The sequence below is a fragment of the Scyliorhinus torazame genome, chromosome 6, assembly GCF_047496885.1.
Source record: "Scyliorhinus torazame isolate Kashiwa2021f chromosome 6, sScyTor2.1, whole genome shotgun sequence".
Lineage (NCBI taxonomy): Eukaryota > Metazoa > Chordata > Chondrichthyes > Carcharhiniformes > Scyliorhinidae > Scyliorhinus > Scyliorhinus torazame.
Genome location: NC_092712.1, coordinates 99164598 through 99189997, shown reverse-complemented (window position 1 = coordinate 99189997; position 25400 = coordinate 99164598). Strand labels below are relative to the sequence as shown.

The window sequence follows — 25400 nt, the reverse complement described above, 5'->3', positions numbered from 1 at the left end:
TAATAAATTTTTCAGCCTCCGAGGAGACGGATGAGCAAATTGCCTATGCAGTTTTAATACTTTTTATTTAGCTTTTTATCAGCTAAAGTCCCATTTTCAACTGTACTTAACACATCCTTAACCACTCTACTTGAAAAATTATTTGTCAGTAATGGCATACAATAGTGTCCTGACTGTGTAAATTGTAAGTCCACCGTCTTTCCAAAAACTGTTGCCTTATCCTTTTCCATATCCAGTTTCATGTGTGCTTTCTTCATTCATGGTCTGCTCAGAAGCAAAGGTATCTCACTTGATACAACATCCGTGCTAATGAAATTATTCATTCCGGCAATATTGCAAGGGATCACCACTCTTTTCAGCGACTTCAGAGTATTATCATCCCCAAACCTGTAACTTGTGGAACTTTCAAATTCCTTAACCTTGTTACGATTTTCAGCATTCAAAGAGTCCAGGTAACATTTTAACCAGTCAATTCCACACACAGTAGATGTGCAGCCACTGTCCAATACAGCACAGTTGAAGGATTCTGCAACCAACACCCTCATTACCGGCGTAAAACTGCTTGTCAATAGGACAATGCCTTCTTTCTGGTCACTATCTTTTTCCTCTTCTGACTCTTTCGTGTCATGTGTCGCTTCAAACACTCTATCATAACGAGTTGGACAGTTGAAAGCATAATGGTATTGGGAGTCACATCGAAAACATCGATTTATCATGCCACGTGCATTTCTGGGGTTCATCCTCCTATTGTATGTTCTAACTGGGTTTCTTTCTTCATAATTTCCTTTTCTTGGTCTCCGTCTATAGTCTTGAGCCCTGTTCGTAGCCATACGATTTTGCCATCCTGTTACTAGTGTATCTTCCATATTCTGCCTTATTGCAGGCTGACCTATTTGTGTCATCAGAGCCATCGGAATCGAATGTTTCCCCAGAAACATTTGTAAAGCTTTTGTCATCTGTTCGAGTAAGGTATCCTTATCAGTAAACTGAACTCCTGTCAAAACCAGGAGCCTATCCATGTTGCTCACTCTAGCACAGTCAAGTAATTTAAAGGCCAGCACAGACTGTGGAAATTCCAGATTGTGTTTCTGCAGCCTCTTATATAGTCTGTCAAATTCCATTATATAGTCTTCCATGGAGATATCCTCCATTTTCCAGTACTTATCAAAATCCAACCATGCTTCATACGCACTTAGTCCACATAACTACTGCACTTCTCCATTGGTCATACGATTCCCTTTCAGAAAATAAGGGAGGATAGTCATATCCAGCCATTTTTATCCTGGGTTCAGCCATGTATCTTTTTTTTTTCTTCTCACTCACTCCTTGATTTGATCAGGAAAATTTGTATCTTTCAAACCTTCACATTTGCACAGCAACCATCTTCTGCTACCATTGTTAGACATTTTAGTTGCTGTGAAATGAAGAGTCTAAAGTTCTTGTTCCTTTTCACCAAACACCATTAATTTCACTTCCACAGCCTCTGCACAAAAACTCTTAACAACACACCACCTGCCAGAGGCCACCTGAAGCCCCTTTACATATCAGTGTCAATTAATGGATACTTAACATAAATGAGACAACTAATTGCAATGTCTATTAACCCATTACTTAACAGTATACAGGCACACCCTGGGCCTGGATTCTCCGAGCCTCTGCGATGAAATCGTGTTCGGCGCGGGGGCGGAGAATGCTTCGTCAAACCGAAAATTCGGACTGGCACCGCTCCCGCGATTCCCTGGTCCACGGAGAATCGCTCGAGAATCGTGTCCGTGCGAAGTACGCGGCGCGGGTACGGGGCCATTGATAAAGGCCTCTCCCCCCGCGATTCTCCGCGCGCAACTGGCCGAGTTCTCGACGATATTGGTTCTAACCACCTATTGGCCGTTGGGAATGTCTGCCAGTTGCGCGTGGAGAATCACGGGGGTGAGGCCTCTGTCAATGGCCCCTACCCTCGCGCGTAGTTCGCGCATGCACGATTCTCGAGTGAATCTCTGGGAATCGCGGGAGCGGTGCCGGTCCAAATTTCCGGTTTGACGACCATTCTCTGCCCCCCGCACCGGACCCAATTTCGGCACGGAGCCTCGTAGATTCCAGCCCTGGAAGTGCGGGACCCCGTGTCCGCAGCCAGAGCTGCGAGAACCACTCCGGAGCCCTGCCAGCCCCCTGCAGATGGCTTGGGGAGATAGCCCCATTATTGGAGAAACCAGCCCCCTATGTTCCACTCCATCCCAAACTATCCCTCTCGACTTGTCCAAAGTCCTCTGGGCAATGGCCAATGGCTCAATCGCTACTGTATACAGGAGGGGAGGCAAAGGATGCCAACTGGCAACAACTGGAAACCCCCAAACTCATGGTATTTGTCCGAACGCTGGCCAAAGCAGCCTTGTAGACATACTTACGACTTAAACCTGGGGCCAAACCCAAACTTCTCCAAAGTAGTCTTCATGTCATGGCATTAGGTCAAACAAGGGCATGGAAATCTCCTACTGATTACCACCTAACACATTCCATTCGTTGATAAATCAGTACTCCTCCATCTTAAACACCAATTGGAAGAAGCCCTGAGGGTGGCAAAGCCATAGAATGTACTCTGGGTGGGGGCTTTAATCCCCATCATCAAGAGTCGCTCGAGAGCATCACAGCCGATGGAGCAGCTGCGAGACTGGGCCTGCAGCTTGTGGTAAGGGAACCAATGAGAGGGACAAACCTGGTTCAACCCGTCCTAACTGTCGCAGATGACAATATTGGTAGGAGTGACCACCACACAGTCCTTGTGGAGACAAAGCCCAGCATTCACATTGGGGATACTCCCATGGGACTTTGTAAAACTATTACCATGCTAAATGGGATAGATTTTGAAGAGATCCCGCAACTCAAAACTGGCTATACATTAAGTGCTGTGGACAAAGGGGATGTTCACTGATGACTACATACTATTCAGTGCTACTTGTAACTCCTCAGACATTAAAGTAGGGGTGGGGAGGATAGTGGCGTAGTGGTATTGTCACTGGATTAGTATTCCAGAGAGTCAGGCTCTGGGGACATGGGTTCAAATCCCAACACTGGTGGAATTTAAATTTAATTCTCGACGGCGTCAACATGGCCTCAGAAGCAGTGATTCTGACCCCTACAGGGGGCCAGAATAGCACTTGAGCGACCCACGCCCTCCAGCTGCCGATCCCCAGTGTCAGATGGGCGCTGCGGGTCTGCGCACGTGCAGTGGGAGCGGCGCCTATGCGCGCATGCGCAGTGGGACCGGCGCCAATGCGGCGCCGGCGGGACTCGGGTTTATTTGCATGGCCGCTCGGCCCAACCATGTTGTGGTTGCTATCACTAAAATGCTCCCCCACCACCTCAAACACTTGTTCGGCATCATTCCCCAGAATTAGTGCAGTGCTGTGATGTCCCTTGTTGGACCCTCTACATAATGAGCTAAAATGCCTTCCTGTATATATTTAAACAAATTTGCACCATCTAAGTCTTGAACAATATGACTACCCCAATTAATGTTGGGAAAGTTGAAATATATAATATAATTACCCTGTTGTTACTATTTTTAACCTCCGCAAATTGTGCACATATTTGCTCCTCAATTTCCCACTGACTATCTGGGGATTTATAATAAACACTCAGCAATGTGGCTGTCACGTTTTTATTCCTGAGTCCTACCCACAAAAATTCATTTCATGCCCCTTCCAACATTTCTCCTTACTGCAATAATTGACTCCCTAACTAATAATGCAATGTCTCCTCCATTTTTTAACCCCTCCCCTGTCTCGTCTCAAGATTCTATATCACAGAATGTTGAGCTGCCACTCCTGCCCCTCAACCATGTCTCTGTGATGGCTACTATATCACAATTCCAGGTGTCAACCCTTACCTTTAACCCATCCGTTTTACCTGGAAAAGTCCTTCTTTTATTACATTCCTGTAGCATCTTTTATTACACCTCTTTGTCTGTTTTGATATACTACGGAGTGTAATATGCGTTACTCAAACCTTGGTTACTGATGAGGTCTTCTGAATCTCGATGAATAAAGAACAAAAGAACAAAGAAAAGTACAGCACAGGAACAGGCCCTCCAAGCCTGTGCCGACCATGCTGCCCTTCTAAACTAAAATCTTTTGCACTTCCGGGATCCGTATCCCTCTATTCCCATCCTATTCATATATTTGTCAAGATGCCCCTTAAACGTCACTATCGTCCCTGTTTCCACCACCTCCTCCGGCAGCGAGTTCCAGGCACCCACTACCCTCTGTATAAAAAAACTTGCCTCGTACATCTCCTCTAAACCTTGCGCCTTGCACCTTAAACCTATGCCCCCTAGTAATTGACCCTTCTACCCTGGGAAAAAGCCTCTGACTATCCACTCTGTCTATGCCCATCATAATTTTGTAGACCTCTATCGGGTCGCCCCTCAACCTCCGTCGTTCCAGTGAGAACAAACCGAGTTTATTCAACCTCTCCTCATAGCTAATGCCCTCCATACCAGGAAACATCCTGGTAAATCTCTTCTGCACCCTCTCTAAAGCCTCCACATCCTTCTGGTAGTGTGGCGACCAGAATTGAACACTATACTCCAAGTGTGGCCTAACTAAGGTTATGTACAGCTGCAACATGACTTGCCAATTTTTATACATTAACCTCTTATGTACATGCACATACAGAGATCACTACACGCCTGGTATTAAAGTAGAGGTCATCCAGCCTTGCCTTACTCCCTTGAAACTTAATACAGCTGTCCTCCCTCTGACTTGAGTGTTTTACTGGATTATCTTGTTTTACCTTGTCACTTATCTTGGTAAGGGACAGTTTCCCAGTTACTCTGCTAGCGTTCCTTATGATTTCTGACCCCTGCCCACCAATCGTAATGATATTTCCATTGGCTTCAGGAGGGAGTCTGATTTGAAATGGAATCAGGGGGTGTTAAAACGGTTCAAATCTCTTATCAATGTTTATCTGCGAACATGTTGCCCATCCTACCCATGCCGCACTCGTAAGCTGAGCTAAAATTAGGGATATATGTTTTAACAGAACAGCACTGAGCAGAAAATTTAACAGCACAATCCTTAAACAAGGAAACACTTTGAAAATGCAATTCTTAGGGTGCAAAACTTCTGTTAGTATGTTGAAATAACTTAGAGCTCAGATGAATGTGTACCAATAGACTATGTGAAATAATGCACAATTGGTTAATGCGTGCATGAACTTTGTGAGCTGTTGCTATTAATTAGTAACAGGAATGCTGTGAGCACATAAGGGTCTGCATGGATTAGCTAAAAGCAGCTTTTGTGTCTTAGATGGCTATAGTTCCAATCAATTTTTCTTGACTCTTTGCCATTTTATTTCCTGCTGTTCAGCGTTGTCTTGGCTGATCCCAGAACAATCTCTAATGTAAACAGCAGGGCACTAAAAAGGCACTGCAAACTTTGCAACCAAAGAAAATACAAAGTCAGTCCCTCTGTAAGAATTTGATCAGACATGGGACCCTTGTGCCCATTTTGAAGGCAAATAGCTCAATGTTAACATAAACATTAGGATATTGCATTAACTATTCAGTTTCATATGTTTTGCATGCGTTCTGCAGTTTTAATAAAGCCATGGCATACAATATAATTCAATACTCCAACATCTAAAATGTATCTGGTCAGAAGTTGCAGGTAGAATGAATGGGCAAACATTTGTCAAAGACCCTTTTCTGTCAATTTTGCAGTTTTGACTACGTGAATTCTGTGTCAACACAGTTGATTGGAAAATCTTTCCTCAGACTTTGCAAGGTACTATCGTCCTTATAAGGAATAAATACTAGTTACAACATGTAGCTTAGACATAGTGCGTGCTATAAGCATTTCTCACCTCAAATGGCAATTGGAATCTTAAAGCCTGAATTTGCATTTTAAAAAGGACTTGCATCCTAAAACACCCAGGCACTTCAGACACTTTCAAAATAGAATCATAGAATTTTACAGCACAGAGAAGGCCATTCCGTCCATTGTGTCTGCACAGGCTCCTGAAAGAGCTACCTAACTAGTCCCATACCCAAGCCCTATCTCCATAACCCTCTAAATTCATCACTTCCAAATATACATTCAGCTCTTTTGAAGCCTCGTATAGAATCTGCCTCCACTACTCTCCCAGGCAGCGCATTCCAAACCCCAACTGTCTGAGTGAAGAAGTTTCTCCTCATCTCACTCCCAGCTTACTTGCTGACCATCTTGAAATTGTGGCTCCTAGGCACTGACTTACCAACTGGAGGAAACAGAATATCCTTCTTTACCCGGTCAAAATTGTTCAGAATTTTGAACATTGTTTTCGTGCAGCCTGCCATTCTTTTAGTGTAGTCTGCCATCCTTTCCTCATGCTTCCTCTTAGCCTTCCTTATTTCAGCCTTAGCCTCTCTCCTACATTTGAGATATTGCTCCTGATTTATGTTGCTATTATTATGCTGGTATGTATCTTTTCTCTTCCTTATTTTCTCCTCAATAACCTTAGTCACTCATGGTACTCTAACTTTGGATACCCTGGGCGGAATTCTCCGACCCCCCGCCGGGTCGGAGAATTGCCGGGGGGCGGCGTGAATCCCGCCCCCGCCGGCCGCCGAATTCTCCAGCACCGGAGATTCGGCGGGGCGGGAATCGCGCCGCGCCAGTCGGAGGGCACCCCCTGGTGATTCTCCGGCCCACAATGGGCCGAAGTCACGCTGGTTCTATGCCGGCCCCACCGGCATAAATTGGACTAGGTCCGTTACCGGCGGGAACTGGCGGCGCGGGCGGGCTCCGGGGTCGTGGGGGGGGGGGGGCGAGGGGCGAGGGCCGATCTGGGTCCACCGATCCACAGGCGGTCCTGTGCCTTGGGGGCACTCTTTTCCTATGCGCCAGCCGTCTGCCTCTTCCATGGCCAACGCATAGGTGACCCCACCCCCCCGCTCGCATGCGCGGGGATAACGTCAGCAGGCGCTGACGCTCCCGTGCATGTGCGGACCTGCGCCTGCCGGCGGAGTCCCTTTGGGCCCATCTGGCATGGCGCCAAAGGCTTTCCACGCCAGCCGGCAGGGCGCCAACCACTCCGGGGCGGGCCTAGCCCCTAAAGGTGGGGGCCTAGCCCCTCAAGGTGCGGAGATTCCGCACCTTTGGGGCGGCCCGACGCCAGAGTGGCTCACGCCACTCCGTCCCGCCGGGACCTACCGCCCTGCAGGGTACGGGAGAATCCCGCCCCCTGGCTTTATTTCTCATGGGTATGTATCTAACTTGCACTCTATTCATCTCTCCTTTGAAAGTCTCCCATTTTTCATCAACTGTTTTATCCACCAAAATGTTTTTCCAATCAACCTGCTCAAGTTCAGCTTTTAGACTCTTAAAATGTGCATGTTCACAGTCTGAGATCTCTGTCTGTGGCTGTTTTCTCTCCTGTTCCAACTTAATATTGAACTTCATTATATTATGATCGCTATTACCCAACTGCTTCCCTACTCTGACATTCTCCACTTGGCCTGCCTCATTTCCTAAGATCAGATCCAGCACAGCTTCCTCTATGGTAGGACTGGAAACGTAATGCTCTGGAAAGCTCTCCTGCACACACTGCAGGAATTTCACCCTTGCATGCCCCACTCTCTACCCTTCTCCCAGACTAACTTAGGGTAATTGAAATTCTCAACTATCATAACTCTACTTGCCCTGCAGATTTCCATAATCTGCCTACAAATGCACTCTTCTACTTCCTCCCCACTATTTGGAGGTCTGTAATAAATACCAAACAAGGTAACCACACCCTTCCTGTTTCTCACCTCCAACCATATAAATTCTAATTCAGGAACTGCAAAATGGTGGGCATCCTGTTGGGGTAAAGGAGTGATAGGCTACCAGCCCTAATTTGCCACTACAATAATGCCAAGGAGAAGGAGTGGCGTAGTGTGATTGTTACTGGACTAGTAATCCAGAGACCCAGGGTAACGCTATGGGGACCTGGGGCGGGATTCTCCGTAATCGATGTCCGCCGACCGGCGCCAAAAATGGCGCGAATCAGTCCGGCATCACGCCGCCCCAAAGGTGCGGAAGTCTCCGCATCTTGAGGGGCCGAGCCCTCACCTTGAGGGGCTAGGCCCGCGCCTGACTGATTTCCGCCACGCCAGCTGGCAGGAAAGGCCTTTTGTGCCCTGCCAGCTGGCGCGGAAATTACTTTGCCAGGTGGCGCAGCGCGGGAGCGTCAGCGGCTGCTCACGGCATCCCCGCGCATGCGCAGTGGAAGGGGTCTCTTCCGCCTCCGCCGTAGTGGAGACCATGGCGAAGGTGGAAGGAAAAGAATGCCCCCACGGCACAGGCCCGCCCGTGGATCAGTGGGCCCCGATCGCGGGCAAGGCCACCGTGGGGGCGCCCCCCAGGGCCAGATCGCCCCGCGCCCCCCCCAGGACCCCGGAGCGCGCCCGCGCCGCCTGCTCCCGCTGGTAAGATAGATGGTTTAAACCACGCCGGCGGGAGAGGGTTGGCAGCGGCGGGACTTCGGCCCATAGCGGGCCGGAGAATCGCCGGGGGATTCCCGCCGACCGGCGCGGCGCGATTCCCGCCCCCGTCGAATCTCCGGTGGCAGAGAATTTGCGGCACGGCGGGGGCAGGATTCACGCCAGCCCCCGGCCATTCTCCAACCCGGTGCGGGGGCGGAGAATCGCGCCCCTGAATTTGACTCCCATCACAGAGGATGGTGAAATTTGAATTCATTGAAATTATGGAATTATAAGTTTATTGATGAAACAATTGTTGTAAAAAGGCAGCTGGTTAACTAATGTACTTTAGGTAAGGAAATCTGTCATCCTTACCTGGTCTGGTTTCAGATGCACAGCAATGTGGTTGATTCTTAAATGTCGTCACTTCATTCAGTTCAAAAGGTCTTCTTCATGACCTCCAAGGCAAATTATGGCCCCCACCCATCCCCAATGCCCTAATTTCCCCCGATGCCAGGGTATACCCCCCAAAAAATCCCTGTGGCCCCTTATACCCCCATGCCAAGGTAATCCAGAATGCTGCATCCCCAGGGTCTGGTGCATTTGATCTGAGCTGGAGAAGAATTTGCTTTTGGAGGAGGAGGATCCAGTTGTCATGGTCCACATATCAATGGACGTGGTACCAATGACATAAGTAGGAATAGGCAAGAGGTTCTGCTTAAAGAGTATGAGCATCTCGGGGCTAAATAATTTCTAGATTATCACCTGAACCATGAGCAAATTTCAGTAGGGTAATAGGATCAGCGAGTTAAATGCGTGGTTCAAAGATTGGTATGGGAGAGATGGGCTTTGATTCATGGAGCACTGGAACCAGTAATGGGGAAGGTGGGATATGTTTCAAAGATTAATTGATTTCTGAGGTCTTAGCCAAATATCATTATGCATTATGCATAGGGCAGCACGGTAGCATTGTGGATAGCACAATTGCTTCACAGCTCCAGAGTCCCAGGTTCGATTCTGGCTTGGGTCACTGTCTGTGCGGAGTCTGCACATCCTCCCCGTGTGTGCATGGGTTTCCTCCGGGTGCTCTGGTTTCCTCCCACAGTCCAAAGATGTGCAGGTTAAGTGGATTGGCCATGATAAATTGCCCTTAGTGTCCAAAATTGCCCTTAGTGTTGGGTGGGGTTACTGGGTTATGGGGATAAGGTGGAGATGTGGGCTTGGGTAGGGTGCTCTTTCCAAGAGCCGGTGTAGACTCGATGGGCCGAATGGCCTCCTTCTGCACTGTAAATTCTACGATTCCTGACTGAAAACCCAGACGTCCATTAGAGTACGGAAACAGCTGTGCCCCAGGGAAAACATTGCATGCTTGACAGCTCTGGCTCTCTGATCTATGCTGTCAAATTTCACAATGCGAAATCACACAAGATTTCATAGAATTTACAGTGCAGAAGGAGGCCATTCGGCCCATTGAGTCTGCACCAGCTCTTGGAAAGAGCACCCTACCCAAGCCCACATCTCCATCATAACCCAGTAACCCCACCCAACACTAAGGGCAATTTAGCATGGCCAATCCACCTAACCTGCACATCTTTGGACTGTGGGAGGAAACCGGAGCACCCGGAGGAAACCCACGCAGACACAGGGGGAACGTGCAGACTCCACACAGACAGTGACCCAGCTGGGAATCGAACGTGGGACCCTGGAGCTGTAAAGCAATTGTGCTACCATGCTGCCCTAAGATAAAGAGCTTCAAGTGCTGGTAGTTTCTGTTTATAATGTAAAGCACCTGAATGATTTACGATTTTATTCCGCTGTATTAAAAATGAGTTTATTTTCAGCAAGTGGAAAGTTGTCATTAAATGACTGTCCTTAAAGCTTTTTTTATACATCCTACTGTCACGAGAGGGTTTGTTGTTGCTATAAAGTTTATAGTGGGTAAATGAACATGGATGTGTCATAGCTTAACACCAGGGGCATGAGGGGCCTGGGGATTGTTTGGGGGCATGGCATGGGGACATGAGAGCCTAAAGGGGATGGGTGGATGGCATTGAGTTGGCATGGATGGGCATGAGGATCTCGTGGCGTTGAGTGGATGTGAGGGGTAAGGACTGGAGGGCCTTTCTGTGTTATTACAACTGGGACAATGTCCCACAGCACCCAGGTGGGCCTTTTAAACATCCACCGTCACACTGGGTAGGGCCTGTGGATGTCTCTGTACTTTTTTCCATGTTGTTTCACCAGACTGCAGCCCAAAACATCGGCCCACAAAGAAAATCCTGTTCTTGCGGGCACTTCTTTGTGAGGTGGGCTGTCGTGTTCTGTCGTCTGGCCAAAGTGAATGATAAACTGCAGAACATGTCGTTTGAAATAATTTATTACAGAACAAACTGCGTGGTAAGATAATTAGTATAAATTAACTAACAAACAACTATTTTTTAAAATAATCTTTATTGTCACAAGTAAGCTTACTTTAATACTACAATGACGTTACTGTGAAAAGCCCCTAGTCGACACATTCCAGCGCCTGTTCGGGGACACAGAGGGAGAATTCAGAATGTCCAATTCACCTAACAGCACATCTTTCAAGTCTTGTGGGAGGAAACTGGAGCACCCGGAGGAAACCCACGCAGACAAAGGGAGAATGCGCAGAATCCGCACATACAGAGACCCAAGCCGGGAATGGAACCTGGGACCCTGGAGCTGTGAAGCAACAGTACTAACCACTGTGCTACTGTGCCGCTCGTGGGACTACTGCAAACACGTCTACCTCCCAGCACAACCAGCGCCCAACAAGCAGATCACATGGTGACGTGATGGATTTGCAATGCCATCTAGTGGTCGGAGATCACTAGATGGCATTGGGGCTGCTTTAGCTTCCTGGGCTGAATCGCTGGCTTTTAAAGCAGACCAAGGCAGGCCAGCAGCACAGTTCAATTCCTGTACCAGCCTCCCCGAACAGGAGCCGGAATGTGGCGACTAGGGGCTTTTCACAGTAACTTCATTGAAGCCTACTCGTGACAATAAGCCATTTTCATTTCATAACTTACATTATGCATATCATCACAGGCTTGAGCTGGGAATTCTCCTAACACCCACTACCTGCCTTGAGAGTGAAAAACCATTGTTTCAGCTTGATGACCTTTTTATCAGAACAATTTCTCTCTCCTCTCACAGGCCGGCTTCAACCTCCACCACTGACCTGTTCCCCAGGTGCATTTTAGTGCCTGGATGGGCAGGAATGCATTCACCAATCATGGAAATGTGATGGCGAAGAATACTGTATGGATGGAAAACTAATTAAACTGCCCGACTCTGATTCCAGGCACCCTACCTCCTCAAGATCAATGTGAAGATAAAGAATTCCGATGCGCTAATGAAAAATGTATTCCATCATTGCTCCGATGTGATGGCGTTCCAGACTGTTCTTCCAAAGAAGATGAATTTGGCTGCTGTAAGTTCCAATTCTTAAAGTCACCGTTGCAGATGTTCTGCCAAATTTCAGGTTTCTTTTACTTATGTTAAGAACAACCCGGCACTGTAAACCTTGTGTCCTAGAAATTTACTGGGTGCAAGGAATGACCCTGTGCTTGAATAGATAGGCTTGACGTGCACCCGGAACAGGGCCTCACTTAAATGAGATGGACAAGTTGTGGATGGCCTCCGCAGGAAGTCAGCTACAGTCTGAATTTAATGCACTGTGGTTCTCAGGCCATTAAAGGGAAATGGGATGTGGTCAGGAGTGGGAAAGGACAGCCAGCAAAGAAGGTAAAGTTTGTTCTTAGATTGTATGGCACAGAGATCTCTTTCCTTTTTGTCTAAAAAATGTTTATTCTCCAAGGGCACAGGACTAGAAAATGGGATCAAATCCATGATGCTCAGTCTCTGTCCCTTCACATTTCCCTGGGATTTCTCTCAGGGGTGAGGGTGGAGTGCAGTGATGGATTGCCTGCATCTACAACAGGCAAAAGCATATAAATTTATTGGAAATGAGAGGGAGGGCCTAACTGCACGTGGGAAGGCAAATTGGACAAGCATTTGGAAAGGACCATTGAGGCTGAGGGCCGTCTGATGTTGCTTTGTGCAGCAGATTAAGAGCATTAACAGCAGCAGTCAATCCACTACTGTAGGCCTGTCAGACATGGGTCATCAGCAGTATTTCCAGCACAATTTCTAGGCCTGGGGAGGTGGTTGACTTGGGGTGCTGGACTTGTGACACACCAGGGAGATGAAAATGAGTGAATTCTGAAATGCAGATGTGTTATGATATTTGAAATAGACCAGTGATTATGTGCCTGCTTGTCTATGGGTGCACAGGGGAGTGGCAAAATGAAGCTTCTATAACATCCTTGTATGGCAGAATGCCTCATCAGCTGCTACGGAAATAGTTTTTGTCATGCAAAGGTATCTTATAGCTACACTGAGATTATGAATTTGAGGTTGCAGTTCTGTGTGATCAACTTAAGGAGGCAGATGATCAATATTCATTCATAGAATTTACAATGCAGAAGGAGGCCATTCGGCCCATCGAGTCTGCACCGGCTCTTGGAAAGAGCATCCGACCCAAGGTCAACACCTCCACCCTATCCCCATAACCCAGTAACCCCACCCAACACTAAGGGCAATTTTGGACACTAAGGGCAATTTAGAATGGCCAATCCACCTAGAATGGCCAATATCACAGTTGCTCTTTGGAAAAGGAAATTAATTCTCACGATCACTATCCTCAAAGTATCCTGGCCTACTCACTATCAAGTGCTGTCATCCAACAGTTGAGTGTTGTTACCAAGAAACCGCTTGATCGGCTTTGGTCCAGACAGAGATGATGCAAGTTTACAGTCGCAATTTGGCCGTTTGATGTGAACCCAATCACCAATTTCAAATCGTGGCTCTCTTGCACCTGTTAAATTGTCAAAGTAAACTTTTACTTTACTTTGTCACTTTGCGATATTTTTTCTGCTTTTGCTCTGATATTCTCATTGAATTGTGGCAACGGCTTAAGAACGGTCCGTGACATGTCAAAGACACAGCCTATCATATGTTCCACTGGTGTCTTACCTGTCAGAGAGTGCAGGGTGGATCGATATGTGCAAAAGAGGATATGAATGGACCGTTCAAATGTTTTCCTCTCAGACTTAGACTGTCCTTGATCACCCTATTGAATCATTCATTCAATGGCACCATTTGATTGTTGGTTGTATTGTAATGTTAGATGGTGATGAGTGCTGTAGCTTGCTAGGAACTCCGTGGCCTAATTGGAAACAAACCACTGTCCAGCCCTTTGCAATGTAGATCACGAAAACCAAGTAAAAACTTTGATTTTTAGGGGCTGCTTGTACTTCTCCAAAAATATCAACTTTGATGCTGTTTTCCATGGGGTTGGTTATTGAGGCATGGGAAATGGTTGAAAAGGTTTTCATTGCATGTTCAAACTACACAGTTTCTGATGAACTCGTCTATACAGATCTGTTGCTGGCCATCAGACTGCTTTGCAGGATCGTTGTTTCATCTAAACAACACCGGGACATCCTTCATGGGCAAGATGCAATACACTTTGCTGTACCATATTTGGGAGATCTGTTTAAGTTGTGCAGGCAATACCTGTGTCATGAAACAATGCAAGTTAGGGCAGTACGGTTGTGCAATGGTTAGCACTGCTGCCTCCGGCGCCGAGGTCCCAGGTTCCAGCTCTGGGTCATTGTCCGTGTGGAGTTAGCACATTCTCCCCACGTTTGCGTGTGTTTCGCCCCCACACCCAAAAGATGTGCAGGTGAGGTGGATTGGCCGTGCTAAAATGCCCCTTAATTGGAAAAAAAAAATTGGGTATTCTAAATTTTAAAAAAATGAAACAATGCAAGTTCATTACATACTCTGTAGTGCAGGACTAATTCTTCCTCTATTTTGCAAGATCACTCAGTTTTAGGGATTGACTTAAATTACACCGTCCAATTACAGATGCAATACGTGTCATGATATTCATATAAACATATCATGGTGCAATCACACACACACACTGATGGACAGATCAACGGACCAATCAACACACACGCAACATCACAGCCAACCACCAGTGAGAGCACACGCACTATAAAACAGGGAACACCACAGTTCCCGCGGATTCCAGCAGGAGATAGCTCAGAGCACAGAGCTCACAGCGTGCCACTCAGACATCCACCATGTGCTGAGTGCCTCTCTAAGATAGTGTTAGGGTTGGGTCCACAGGTTAACGGGTAAAGTACGAACCACAGCCATGAGTTAACAGATGTTGTTATCAAGAGTAATAAAACAGAGTTGTACCATCTACAACCGTGTTGGTTCGTTTGTATAGCGGAACACTCAACACGACATTACGCTCTGCTGTTTCCAGATGGCAGCATTCATCTCTTTTTTTCTAGATAAGCAGACTGTAACGCTCTTAATATAAGGACACAAAATTACATTTTATGAAGAAAATGAAAGGCATCATCAAAACACAGATAAACTCTGAAATATTAGCTCATTATGACACATCTGCAGATAATGAGTCAAATTACTTAACAACATTTGATGTCAAAAGAATGACAGCAAATATCACGGTTCTTCAGAAAACTGAAACAGAAACATTTCAAAGAAACAGTCTGATGAGCCTGCTTGTTCCTGCTGTTCCATATAACAAAAAACTAATAACATCCGATAGTTTCAAGTGAATTTTCCTCCTCCCTTCCTGCCTTCTTGTCCAGCTCCGGGTAAACATTTTGGGATGATCTCATTCAAGGAGTTGGTTGGCTGACAAACTATGGAGCGATTTGAGGGGGAATGGTATAATTGAAGCCAGTAAAACCTATCAAGGACGAAGGTGACAACATTGCGGCTGAGAACTGAAGCTGCAGCATTTGGGGTGAAATATGTTTCATTGGGAGTAGAAGTGGGGAGGCTGGCAGAGAGCTTTCCTGAAATGAATCCCTGAATAATGGAATGGGTTAGTATCTCAATAGACATGGGGGAGAAAGAGAAGCAGAGGCGAGCAATCTTTCAGAAGAGAAAAAAAACAAGTATCATAGAATCTACAGTGCAGAAGGAGGCCATTCAGCCCATCATGTCTGCACCAGCCCTTGGAAATAGTACCCTACTTAAACCCATACCGCCACTCTACCCGCGTAACCCAATAACCCCACCTAAACCTTTTGGACACTTAAGCGCACTTTAGCATGGCCAATCCACCTAACCTGGACTGTGGGAGGAAACCGGGGCACCCAGAGGAAACCCACACAGACACGGGGAGGACGTGCAGATTCCGCACAGACAGTGACCCAAACCAGGAATCGAACCTGGGACCCTGGAACTGTGAAGCAACAGTACTAACCACTGTGCTACCGTGCCGCCCTTGATAATGGTGGTGGATAAAGATCTGAAGGACAAATTGGGTTTGTGGTGGAGTCGTACCGTCAGTTTAGTTTACGGTGGCAGTTCAGCAGGTTGACGGAGTAGAGATCAAAACACGTAGTTTTGCCAATGTTTAGCTGAAGCATGTTTTGAGCTTAGCTCAGACTTAACGTCAAATACACTGCAGGAATTGCCCTGAATCAATGGACGTAATGTCATCACTGAACATGCATCAACTGATGTCACCAAAATTTGGAACGTAAATAGCCTATTTAAAATAGGTGAATAAGCTGTGAGCTATTAAATCTTGGGCAGGATAGTTAAAAAAAGCATCAAGTGGCACACAGAGGGTTAAGCGATTTGAGAAAATTGGAGGAAACAAGGTTCTAAAAGTGAAGTTAAAGGACCCTGAACAGATACTCAGAAACAAAATAATAAAATTGAACAGTAAATTATTGTGACTCTTAGAGAAAATGAATTTCGGGGATGTTTATCAAAGTAAGAGTACGGTGGATGAGGTGACTGTGGACAAGGGAAACCTATTAAGGATCTTGAGGATGTCAACAATAACCACAAGGACGACAATAAATTGAATAAGAAGGCATCTAAATTTATAGCGGAATGAGTACTCCGCTAGTTAAAGCTCTTTCAGAAATTAAAGCGTTTTGGGATTTTACGATGGAGAGCTAAAAAAATAAAACAAAGCACAAGATACAGCAGCAGCATTATTGATAGGTTCAAAGAATTTTGGGAGCATACTGGAGGCCTGAGATATTACTAACACAGGTCACGGGTGTGCCAAATATGTGATCACGGGTGTGCCAAATATATGAAATCTAGAATAGAGCAACATTCTAAAAGCCATTATAAGCAGTAACTGAAGGGCACCCAGTAAGAGCTAACACACTCAGTGAAACCCAATACAGGAACATGGACCTGCTGCCAAGGTAGCATGAAAATGAATGTGGTCTGGAATGAGACCTGGACATTACTTGGGGGTCAGTTGGATCAGTAGAATAAGGCAGCATAAATGGAAAGAAACAAATGGTACATTTCAAAGAGATTTTCAATGGAAGTTCTTTATTCAAAGAGTACTAAATATGTGGAACAATCTACCAATTAACATAGAAACAAACGTTTAAGGCATTCACGGTACAGATTAATTTTGGACTGGAGGAATTGAAATCATCTTATCCAATCTTCTTCACCTACAGCTAACTACTGAGGGAGGAATAAAGAAATTATCCAATATCATTTTAAGAACAATCTGATCAGACAAGGGCCAATCAACAGTGGCTATTTGCTTCAAAAAAGGACAAAGTTTAAAAGGACTGCTTCTAAAAGTGTAACAGATAATATATTTTCATTTAATTTTTATGCTGTTTATGACATACCAAACACCAACATTATTTTGTGTATTTTCACACCTACACTGCTTTTTTACCTTTGGGGAAGGGGTGGCAGGTTTTCTGAGCTGATTATCAGCTTGTTGAACCACGTTGATTAGTTCTTCTGTGGCCGACAAATCCTGGTATTAGATTCAAACACAGAGCTTCTGGCTTGACAGTAGAGATGCTCCCAGTACACCAAGGCCTCCTATCTAGCATCAATATTAAGATGCAGTTATGCATCAGTGTGTAGTAAAACTAGTGCTGATAGTCAGCCAGCTGCATTTTAATGCAAGTTTCCAACCATCTGTTTTAACTCTGAAGGCTACAATAGCAATTCTGCATGGAAAATATGCAAATAAAACAAAATATAATAAAAATGTACGATGTTTTTTCAGTTTGCTGCGAGCAACATGGGCATGAACAGATTTACAGTTTTGAGGAGCACTCCAAAATACACCCTGGTATCTACAGCGGGAGAGATTTCCCAACTCATTTCAGCTGCCTAGGCACATTTTTGCAGCTACCAACAAGATCCATTATTGGAAGGTTATGGCTACAGGAGCCATAAAATGAACGTGATATGTGAAACTCAGACTGGCAGACAATACAACTTTGCATGTGTTTGTACCAATGAAATAGGATTAGATAGAGGTTAGTAAGAAGATTAACCTCGCCTTCAATTCCAAGTCTGCACATTTTCATGTACAAATAAAACTGTTACATTGAAATCTCAATGCAGCAACAATGCCCATTTGCATGATTGAATTATAAAAGAAGGCCACAATTTTTATTTCAATTAGCAACTTTATTATGCTCAACATTATTGAAATGAATGGCGTGACCCGTTCGGTGGAGAAGCACTTCCAGTGACATATTTTTGTGCTTTACATCTAGCCTTGTTGCTGTAGGATGGTGCGTGTAGATAGCATGTTATCACGCTGACCTCTTCCATAAAGGACATCACAACCTGTCTCATTATTGTACAGCACTTTGCTTTTTGTTGCAGGATTGGTGTCAGAAATCACAGTCTCATGGGATTTTAAGTACAATGGTAACATCCCTCCTCTTACATGTAGCAGACAGGCAACTACCTCAGTTAGTTTTTAATGCTGCAAATGTCTCTGAATTTTAAAATTAGTCGCTGCATATTTAGAGTGCATGTTTATTATTCAAAACTCCCCTTTGTTCAAATTTATTTTCAGAATTTGCAATCTTTGGAGTAATCTATATTTTGTATCACAATGTTTGAGCATCAGGGAGTATTTATGGTGGATGGTACTTTATGACATTGGGTGAAAAGAATCTTCTATGGAAATTGTGTATGCTCTGGTGCAGAGCACCTCCATATACGCGTGTGAATCAAAAACAGGGCTAGAACACCGCTGCTCAAATTTGGGCCTTACATCTAATGAGGCTCAATATCCACAGCAGAACTTCTCAATCTCTATCCAAATACATTGAAAGAATGGGCTTGAAAGACCAAATTGAATTTTTATGTTATCAATAGAAAATATTGTCCTACTTGTCCTAATGTCCTAAAATGATGAATAATTATCTTCCTCAGCTACAATACGTTGCTTCAATGGTTCTTTGCTCTGTGGATCCAGTAGACAGTGTATTCCACTAACACAGCGATGTGACGGTGTCATTGACTGTGGAGATTTTAAATCTGATGAATCTAGCTGCTCGGGTAGGAAAACAAATCGGAAACAATTTAATTACAAAGTTGTTTCATCTGTTCTTCCTGTCTAATCTAATATTGTCTCAGTCCCTTAATGACATTGATAATTTTACTCTCTTGTAGAATGTCCGAATGCCTATTGTAAAAATGGAGGAACATGCTTCATTGATAACAGAATAGCATTGTGCAAGTAAGTGTTTGGATACTTGTTACAGGACACTTTGTAAATGTCTAATAAGAAATTAAAACAATTATGCTTCTCCTCCTTCTGTCATTTATGCAGATTGTCAAAATAGAGCAAATTGTGGAACGTTGTGAAGTCATCTGTTCTTCTCATTACAAATCCAAATGTTTGTGCTTTGCATTCTTATGCTGCTATATTGTTGCAGATGCCATTTGAGAGAGGAGCATCATTCTGACTAGTATGCAAGCAGGCTGCACTGAGTTATACTGACAATTCTGTACCATTGTCAGATCAGGAGAGGGGAAGCTTGGGGACTGTATACTTTCAGATCAGCTAATATCTGAATTCTGTTGTGTTGGGTGCTCTGGATCTGTGGAACACATACAGGTCACCAACACTTGAAATAGTGCAACACTATTTTATTGAATCATTAACTGTTGTAATATACTCTGACTGTGGGTTAACACGATACTAGCTTTAACTAAAGACCTTTGCCTTGTCCTAACCAGTCGATGCACTCAGCATATGGTGAATGTCTGTGCTGCAGGCTGTGAGCTCTGTCCTCCTAGCTAGCTGCAGCTCGAATGAGCGGGAACTCTGATGCCCCCTGTCTTTATAGTGCGTGTGCTCTAACTGGTGATTGGCTGCGGTGTTGTGTGTGTTGATCGGTCCCACTGTGTGTCCATCAGTGTGCGTCTGCACCATGATATACTGGTGTATATTATGACAAATGCTGGTGACATTTTTAATGTCAGCAAGGACACCAGATATCGTGGGCTGAATTCTCTGTTCCTGAGGCTAAGTGCTGGCACCAACGGAGAATCCTCGGGGTGATTCACAACGAGAAAATCGGTACCGGTGAGGGGCTAGCACCGGCACCACGTGGAACACTCACGGATCATGTGGAAAACGGCTGGAGAATCGCCAGGCCCGGGACAGCATGTGCAGGGCTAACGAGCTGCACCGCTCATGCTGGAAAACATTGCACTGACCATGCTGGAACCCTCACCCACCCACCCCGACCTAACAGCCCACCTCGGACCACTCCCCACCACTATCCCCAGCCCTAGCAGTAGCCCTCTGGCCAGTGGCGTGTATCCTGGCCGAGTGTGGTGGCACTGGACACTGTCCGCAGTCGGCATGCCAGCTTTCCAACCACTGAGACCACATGTGGCCCGCGCCGTCGGGAATTCGGCCCATCGGGGGTGGAGCATCACAGGTGGGCTGGCTGAGGCAGCATAGTTTTGTGAAGGGGAGATCGTGTCTCACTAACTTGATAGAGTTTTTCGAAGAGGTCACAAAGATGATTGATGCAGGTAGGGCAGTGGATGTTGTCTATATGGACTTCAGTAAGGCCTTTGACAAGGTCCCTCATGGCAGACTGGTACAAAAGGTGAAGTCACACGGGATAAGGGGTAAGCTGGCAAGGTGGATACAGAACTGGCTAGGTCATAGAAGGCAGAGAGTAGCAATGGAAGGATGCTTTTCTAATTGGAGGGCTGTGACTAATGGTGTTCCAAAGGGATCAGTGCTGGGACCTTTGCTGTTCATAGTATATATAAATGATTTGGAGGAAAATGTAACTGGTTTAATTAGTACGTTTGCAGACGACACAAAGGTTGGTGGAATTGCGGATAGCGATGAGGACTGTTAGAGGATACAGCAGGATTTAGATTGTTTGGAGACTTGGGCGGAGAGATGGCAGATGGAGTTTAATCTGGACAAATGTGAGGTAATGCATTTTGGAAAGTCTAATACAGGTAGGGAATATACAGTGAATGGTAGAACCCTCAAGAGCATTGACAGTCAGAGAGATCTAGGTGTACAGGTCCACAGGTCACTGAAAGGGACAACACAGGCGGAGAAGGTAGTCAAGAAGGCATACGGCATGTTTGCCTTCATTGGCCGGGGCATTGAGTATAAGAATTGGCAAGTCATGTTGCAGCTGTGTAGAATCTTAGTTAGGCCACACTTGGAGTATAGTGTTCAATTCTGGTCGCCACACTACCAGAAGGATGTGGAGACTTTAGAGAGGGTGCAGGAGAGATTTACCAGGATGTTGCCTGGTATGGATGGCATTAGCTATGAGGAGCGGTTGAATAAACTCGGTTTGTTCTCACTGGAACAATGGAGGTTGAGGGGCGACCTTATAGAGGTCTACAGAATTATGACGGGCATAGACAGAGTGGATAGTCAGAGGCTTTTTCCCAGGGTAGAGGGGTCAATTACTAGGGGGCATAAGTTTAAGATGCGAGGGGCAAGGTTTAGAGGAGATGTACGAGGCAAGTTTTTTACACAGAGGGTAGTGGGTGCCTGGAACTCGCTGCTGGAGGAGGTGGTAGAAGCAGGGACAATAGTGACATTTAAGGGGCATCTTGACAAATACATGAATAGGATGGGAATAGAGGGATACAGACCCAGGAAGTGTAGAAGAGTTTAGTTTAAACGGGCAGCATGGTCGGCACAGGCCTGGAGGGCCGATGGGCCTGTTCCTGCACTGTACATTTCTTTGTTCTTTGTTCTTTGATGATATGCCAACTGCCTTGCGGCTGCACATGGCGTGCATCCCGATGACGCAGATTTGGAGGGGGCGGAGCATCGAATCCAGCGTCAGAAGCCATTCTCCGCCCAATCGCCGATCCCGATTTCGGCGTCGGGCTGTGGAGAATCTCACTCCCTGACTTTATTAATGTTAGGAGCTTCCCGGCCCTGGGTCACTGTACGTTTGGAGTTTGCACATTCTCCCCGTATCTGCGTGGGTTTCACCCCCACAACCCAAAGATGTGCTGGTTAGGTGTATTGGCCACGCTAAATTGCCCCTTAATTAGAAAAAAAAATAATTGGGTACTCTAAATTTATTTTTAAAAACAGAAAAGATTTAATGTTGGAAGCTTTAAAGGTGTTCCTCACATAGACCAGATCACCTATCTTGAATATTCTATCAGATCTCATAGAATCATAATTTCTTCTCTGATTCTCTTGTTGGGACCCCACCCTCACAGTCAGGTTTGGGAAAAGTAGGCTTAGTCTCGTACAAAGCTGCCTCATTAACACCGGGGCGATTCCTGTCATCGAATAATTGAGTAAAAACCCTGCCAATTTGGTCTTTATGAATGCTGCCGGTTTTTTCATGCAGATTTTAAAGTTTCTGCCAGCCCATTTGGCAATGGCTGATAAGGCACTGTCCTGATTTGTCTGATGCTGGTCGATTGCATGAAGCTTTGGAACTCCCCACTGGTAAAGGCACTGCCGTTGTCAGAAACCAGGACTTCTGGTATTCCATGTATACAAAAACACTGTTGTATTTTTTCAATCATGGCAGTGGAGATCATGGAGCCATGCAGTGTATCTCCCACCATTTGGAGTGTACATCTACCAGGATCAAAAACATGCAACCCATTAAAGTATGGGCAAGGTACACATGCACTCGCACCCATGGCCTGCCTGGCCACTCCCAGGGATGTAGGGAGGCTGAAGGAAGGAGTTGTTGATTGACCTGGCATGACTAACACTGCTTTACCAAGTCTGAGATGTCTGAGCCGAGACCAGGCCACCAGGCATAGTTCCTGGCAAACATTTTCATTTTGTATAGCCCAAGGCGCCCATTATGTAGCTCCACTAGAATTGGGTACCGCCCTAGGCGATGGACAATCCGGGAGCTCCAGAGAATGACCAAGTTCTCAAATGAGTTCATCTTTCTTGGTCAGGTAGTTGTCCTCGGACTCTGACATTCAAGATCATATGCTTCCATTTTGACAGTGTTGGATTCTTTTATGTCCAGGTCTTACTTTGCCTTGCAGCTACTGGTAAAAGCCCAAAATTTTTTTGGGTCATTGTAATTTTTTTAATGCTGGCAAAGAAGCCTGGTTCGTGGGCAGTGGGATGCGACTCAAGGCATCAGCATTACCTATTTACATTCCTGGGCAGTGCTCTAAGAGATATTCACAACCTGCAAGTAACAGAACTGTATCTGGGTGAAGGTGATGGGGAAAATTACCTTATCCACTTCAAAAAGCCCCAATAAAGTCTTGTGGTCAGTCACTATTATGAAACGGGTACCATTGATGTAGCGGGAATTCCCCTACCTGCTTTCTCACGAACGCCCGACCCTGCATATACCTAAAGGCATTTCCCGGAGGTAACCCAAATTTCTCCTCCAGCGCCCTCAGACTGGCAAAAGTCCCATCGATGAATAAATCCCCCATCCTTTTAATTCCCGCCCGGTGCCAGCTTAGGAACCCACCATCTATCCTACCTGGAACGAACCTATGGTTGTCCCATATTGGAGCCCAGACTGAGGCCTCTACCTCCCCCCTATGCCATCTCCACTGCCCCCAAATCCTCAATGTCACCGCCACCACCGGACTCGTGGTATTCCGCGTTGGCAGAAGCAGCAACGGTGCCGTCACCAGTGCCCCCAGGCTAGTACCTATACAGGACGCCGCCTCTAACATTTACCACGCCGCCCCCTCTCCCTCCATTACCCACTTCCAAATCATAGATACATTCGCTGCCCAGTAATAGCTGCGCAGGTTCGGCAGCACCAGCACCCCCCCCCCACACCCCCCCCCCCCCCCCCCCCACCCCCCGACTGCGGTCCAAGAACACCCTCTTAACCCTCGGGGTCTTATTTGCCCACAAAAATACCATTATTCTCCTGTTTACCCGCTTACAGAAGGCCTCAGGGATGAGAATGGGCAGGCACTGAAAGACGAACAGAAACCTAGGGAGGACCGTCATCTTAACGGACTGCACCCTACCCGCCAGGGAGAGTGGCAAACATGTCCCACCTCCTGAAGTCCTCCTCCATCTGGTCCACCAGCCGTGCCAGATTTAGCTTATGCAAGACCCCCCAACTCTTGGCAACCTGGATACCCAAATACCGAAAACTCCTCTCCACCATCTTGAGCACCTCTATTTTCAATGGATGAACATTTACCAGCTGTTCCACCATTATTGGGGCAACCTTGATCATGATGATGCAGTTTATTTGCATTGTTTCTGCTTCTGGAAGTGGGTATACCTGCATGCTATGGGCCGATGCTGGCCTTGGCTTCTTCCCTGAGTAACACACGTATTGCTGATTCCTATAGCTTTGCCTTGGCTGTACCCTGTTACGGTGCTTACAGTAGTTCATTGTCTGGAATCTGCAGCCTTCTGGAGCTGGCTCCCGTGCATCCTTAGGACTGTCATAATATCTCCAAAACTGCAGGGGTACATGAGCTGAGCTCCGATTTGGTGATGGACGATTTACCCAGGCGATATCAGTTGAGGAATGGTCACTTTTACATGAGGCCCCTCCCCCTAACTGGAGGCCCCTAACCAGAGGACATTGGTGTTTGATGCCCCTTGTAGCTGCTGAACCCCTTTTTCTGCATTTTCTATGATAGAGCCAGAGCCATTTCAATTACTTTTCAAAAGTCCAGCTTGGGTTCTGCTGGTTACCTTTTTTGAGCTGTCAAATTGTTTATTCCGCAAATTAATCTGCTCGCAGCATCTCAGTCAGGGATGGGCCAAATTCACAATTTTCTGCCAGTTTCTGAAATCCGGTCAAAGATTCAGTGATAACCTCCCCTGGGGTTCTCCCGGTATCTCTCGAAGATGAAAGAAGACTTTGGGTCATAATGATTTTGCACCAGGTCAACCAGCTTGTCAAAAGATTTTGAGGCAGGAGAATCCGGAGAGTTCCAGCTTTTTATCACACTGAGATTCACCCCCCCCATATGACGTCAGCAGGATAATATGCTTCTGATATCCCACAAGGTTATTCGCCCAAAAGAAGTAACGCATGTGCTCTGTGTATTAGGCCCAATCTTCTCCGCTAACATCATAGGATTCGAGTTCACTGAAGAGAGGCATTTTTCATTCTTATCGGTTCTCTTCACAATCATGCTGTTCATTGGCTGCCACTCTATTTGGTGAAAAGGGTTGGCAGGGCAAGGCTGCAGAAACTACCACCTCAGGCTGGGTTTAATCCAGTTGTTGCAGTGGGAATCATGGCTGGGTCCACTTAATCGCAAGAGAGGTCTTGCATCAGCCTCCCAGTGATGGGAAAACTGCTCCCAATTGCTGACAGTGGTGGGATGATAAGCCAATTGACACCCATTGATCCCTGATCCCACTGCAATTCAGTGGTTGCTCGGGGATTAGACAGGAGCTGCATAGCTCTTCCGTGCCTCCCAAAGACTGCTTCGCGATTCCAGTCTATCCTTGCACACCAATCGTCTGGGGTCCCTCAGCAATCCTGGGTCCCTGGCTGTTCCATCATTGGTAGATTCCAGCATGTAGCCATCTGGGATGGCCACGTCCCGATTACAAAATGGACACTTGCAAAGAATGCAGGGA

The 25400-nt window shown here is 46.1% G+C and overlaps 1 protein-coding gene across 1 annotated transcript in view; it reads left to right on the top strand.

The window, feature by feature from the left end:
• Positions 1–25400, top strand: part of LOC140425847 (MAM and LDL-receptor class A domain-containing protein 1-like) — a 659308-nt gene that overhangs the window by 560376 nt on the left and 73532 nt on the right. Inside the window, exons 35-37 of the mRNA XM_072510232.1 lie at positions 11763–11891; positions 18755–18880; positions 18995–19061. Coding sequence (XP_072366333.1) covers positions 11763–11891; positions 18755–18880; positions 18995–19061 — 322 coding nt within the window. The remainder of the gene's footprint in view (positions 1–11762; positions 11892–18754; positions 18881–18994; positions 19062–25400) is intronic.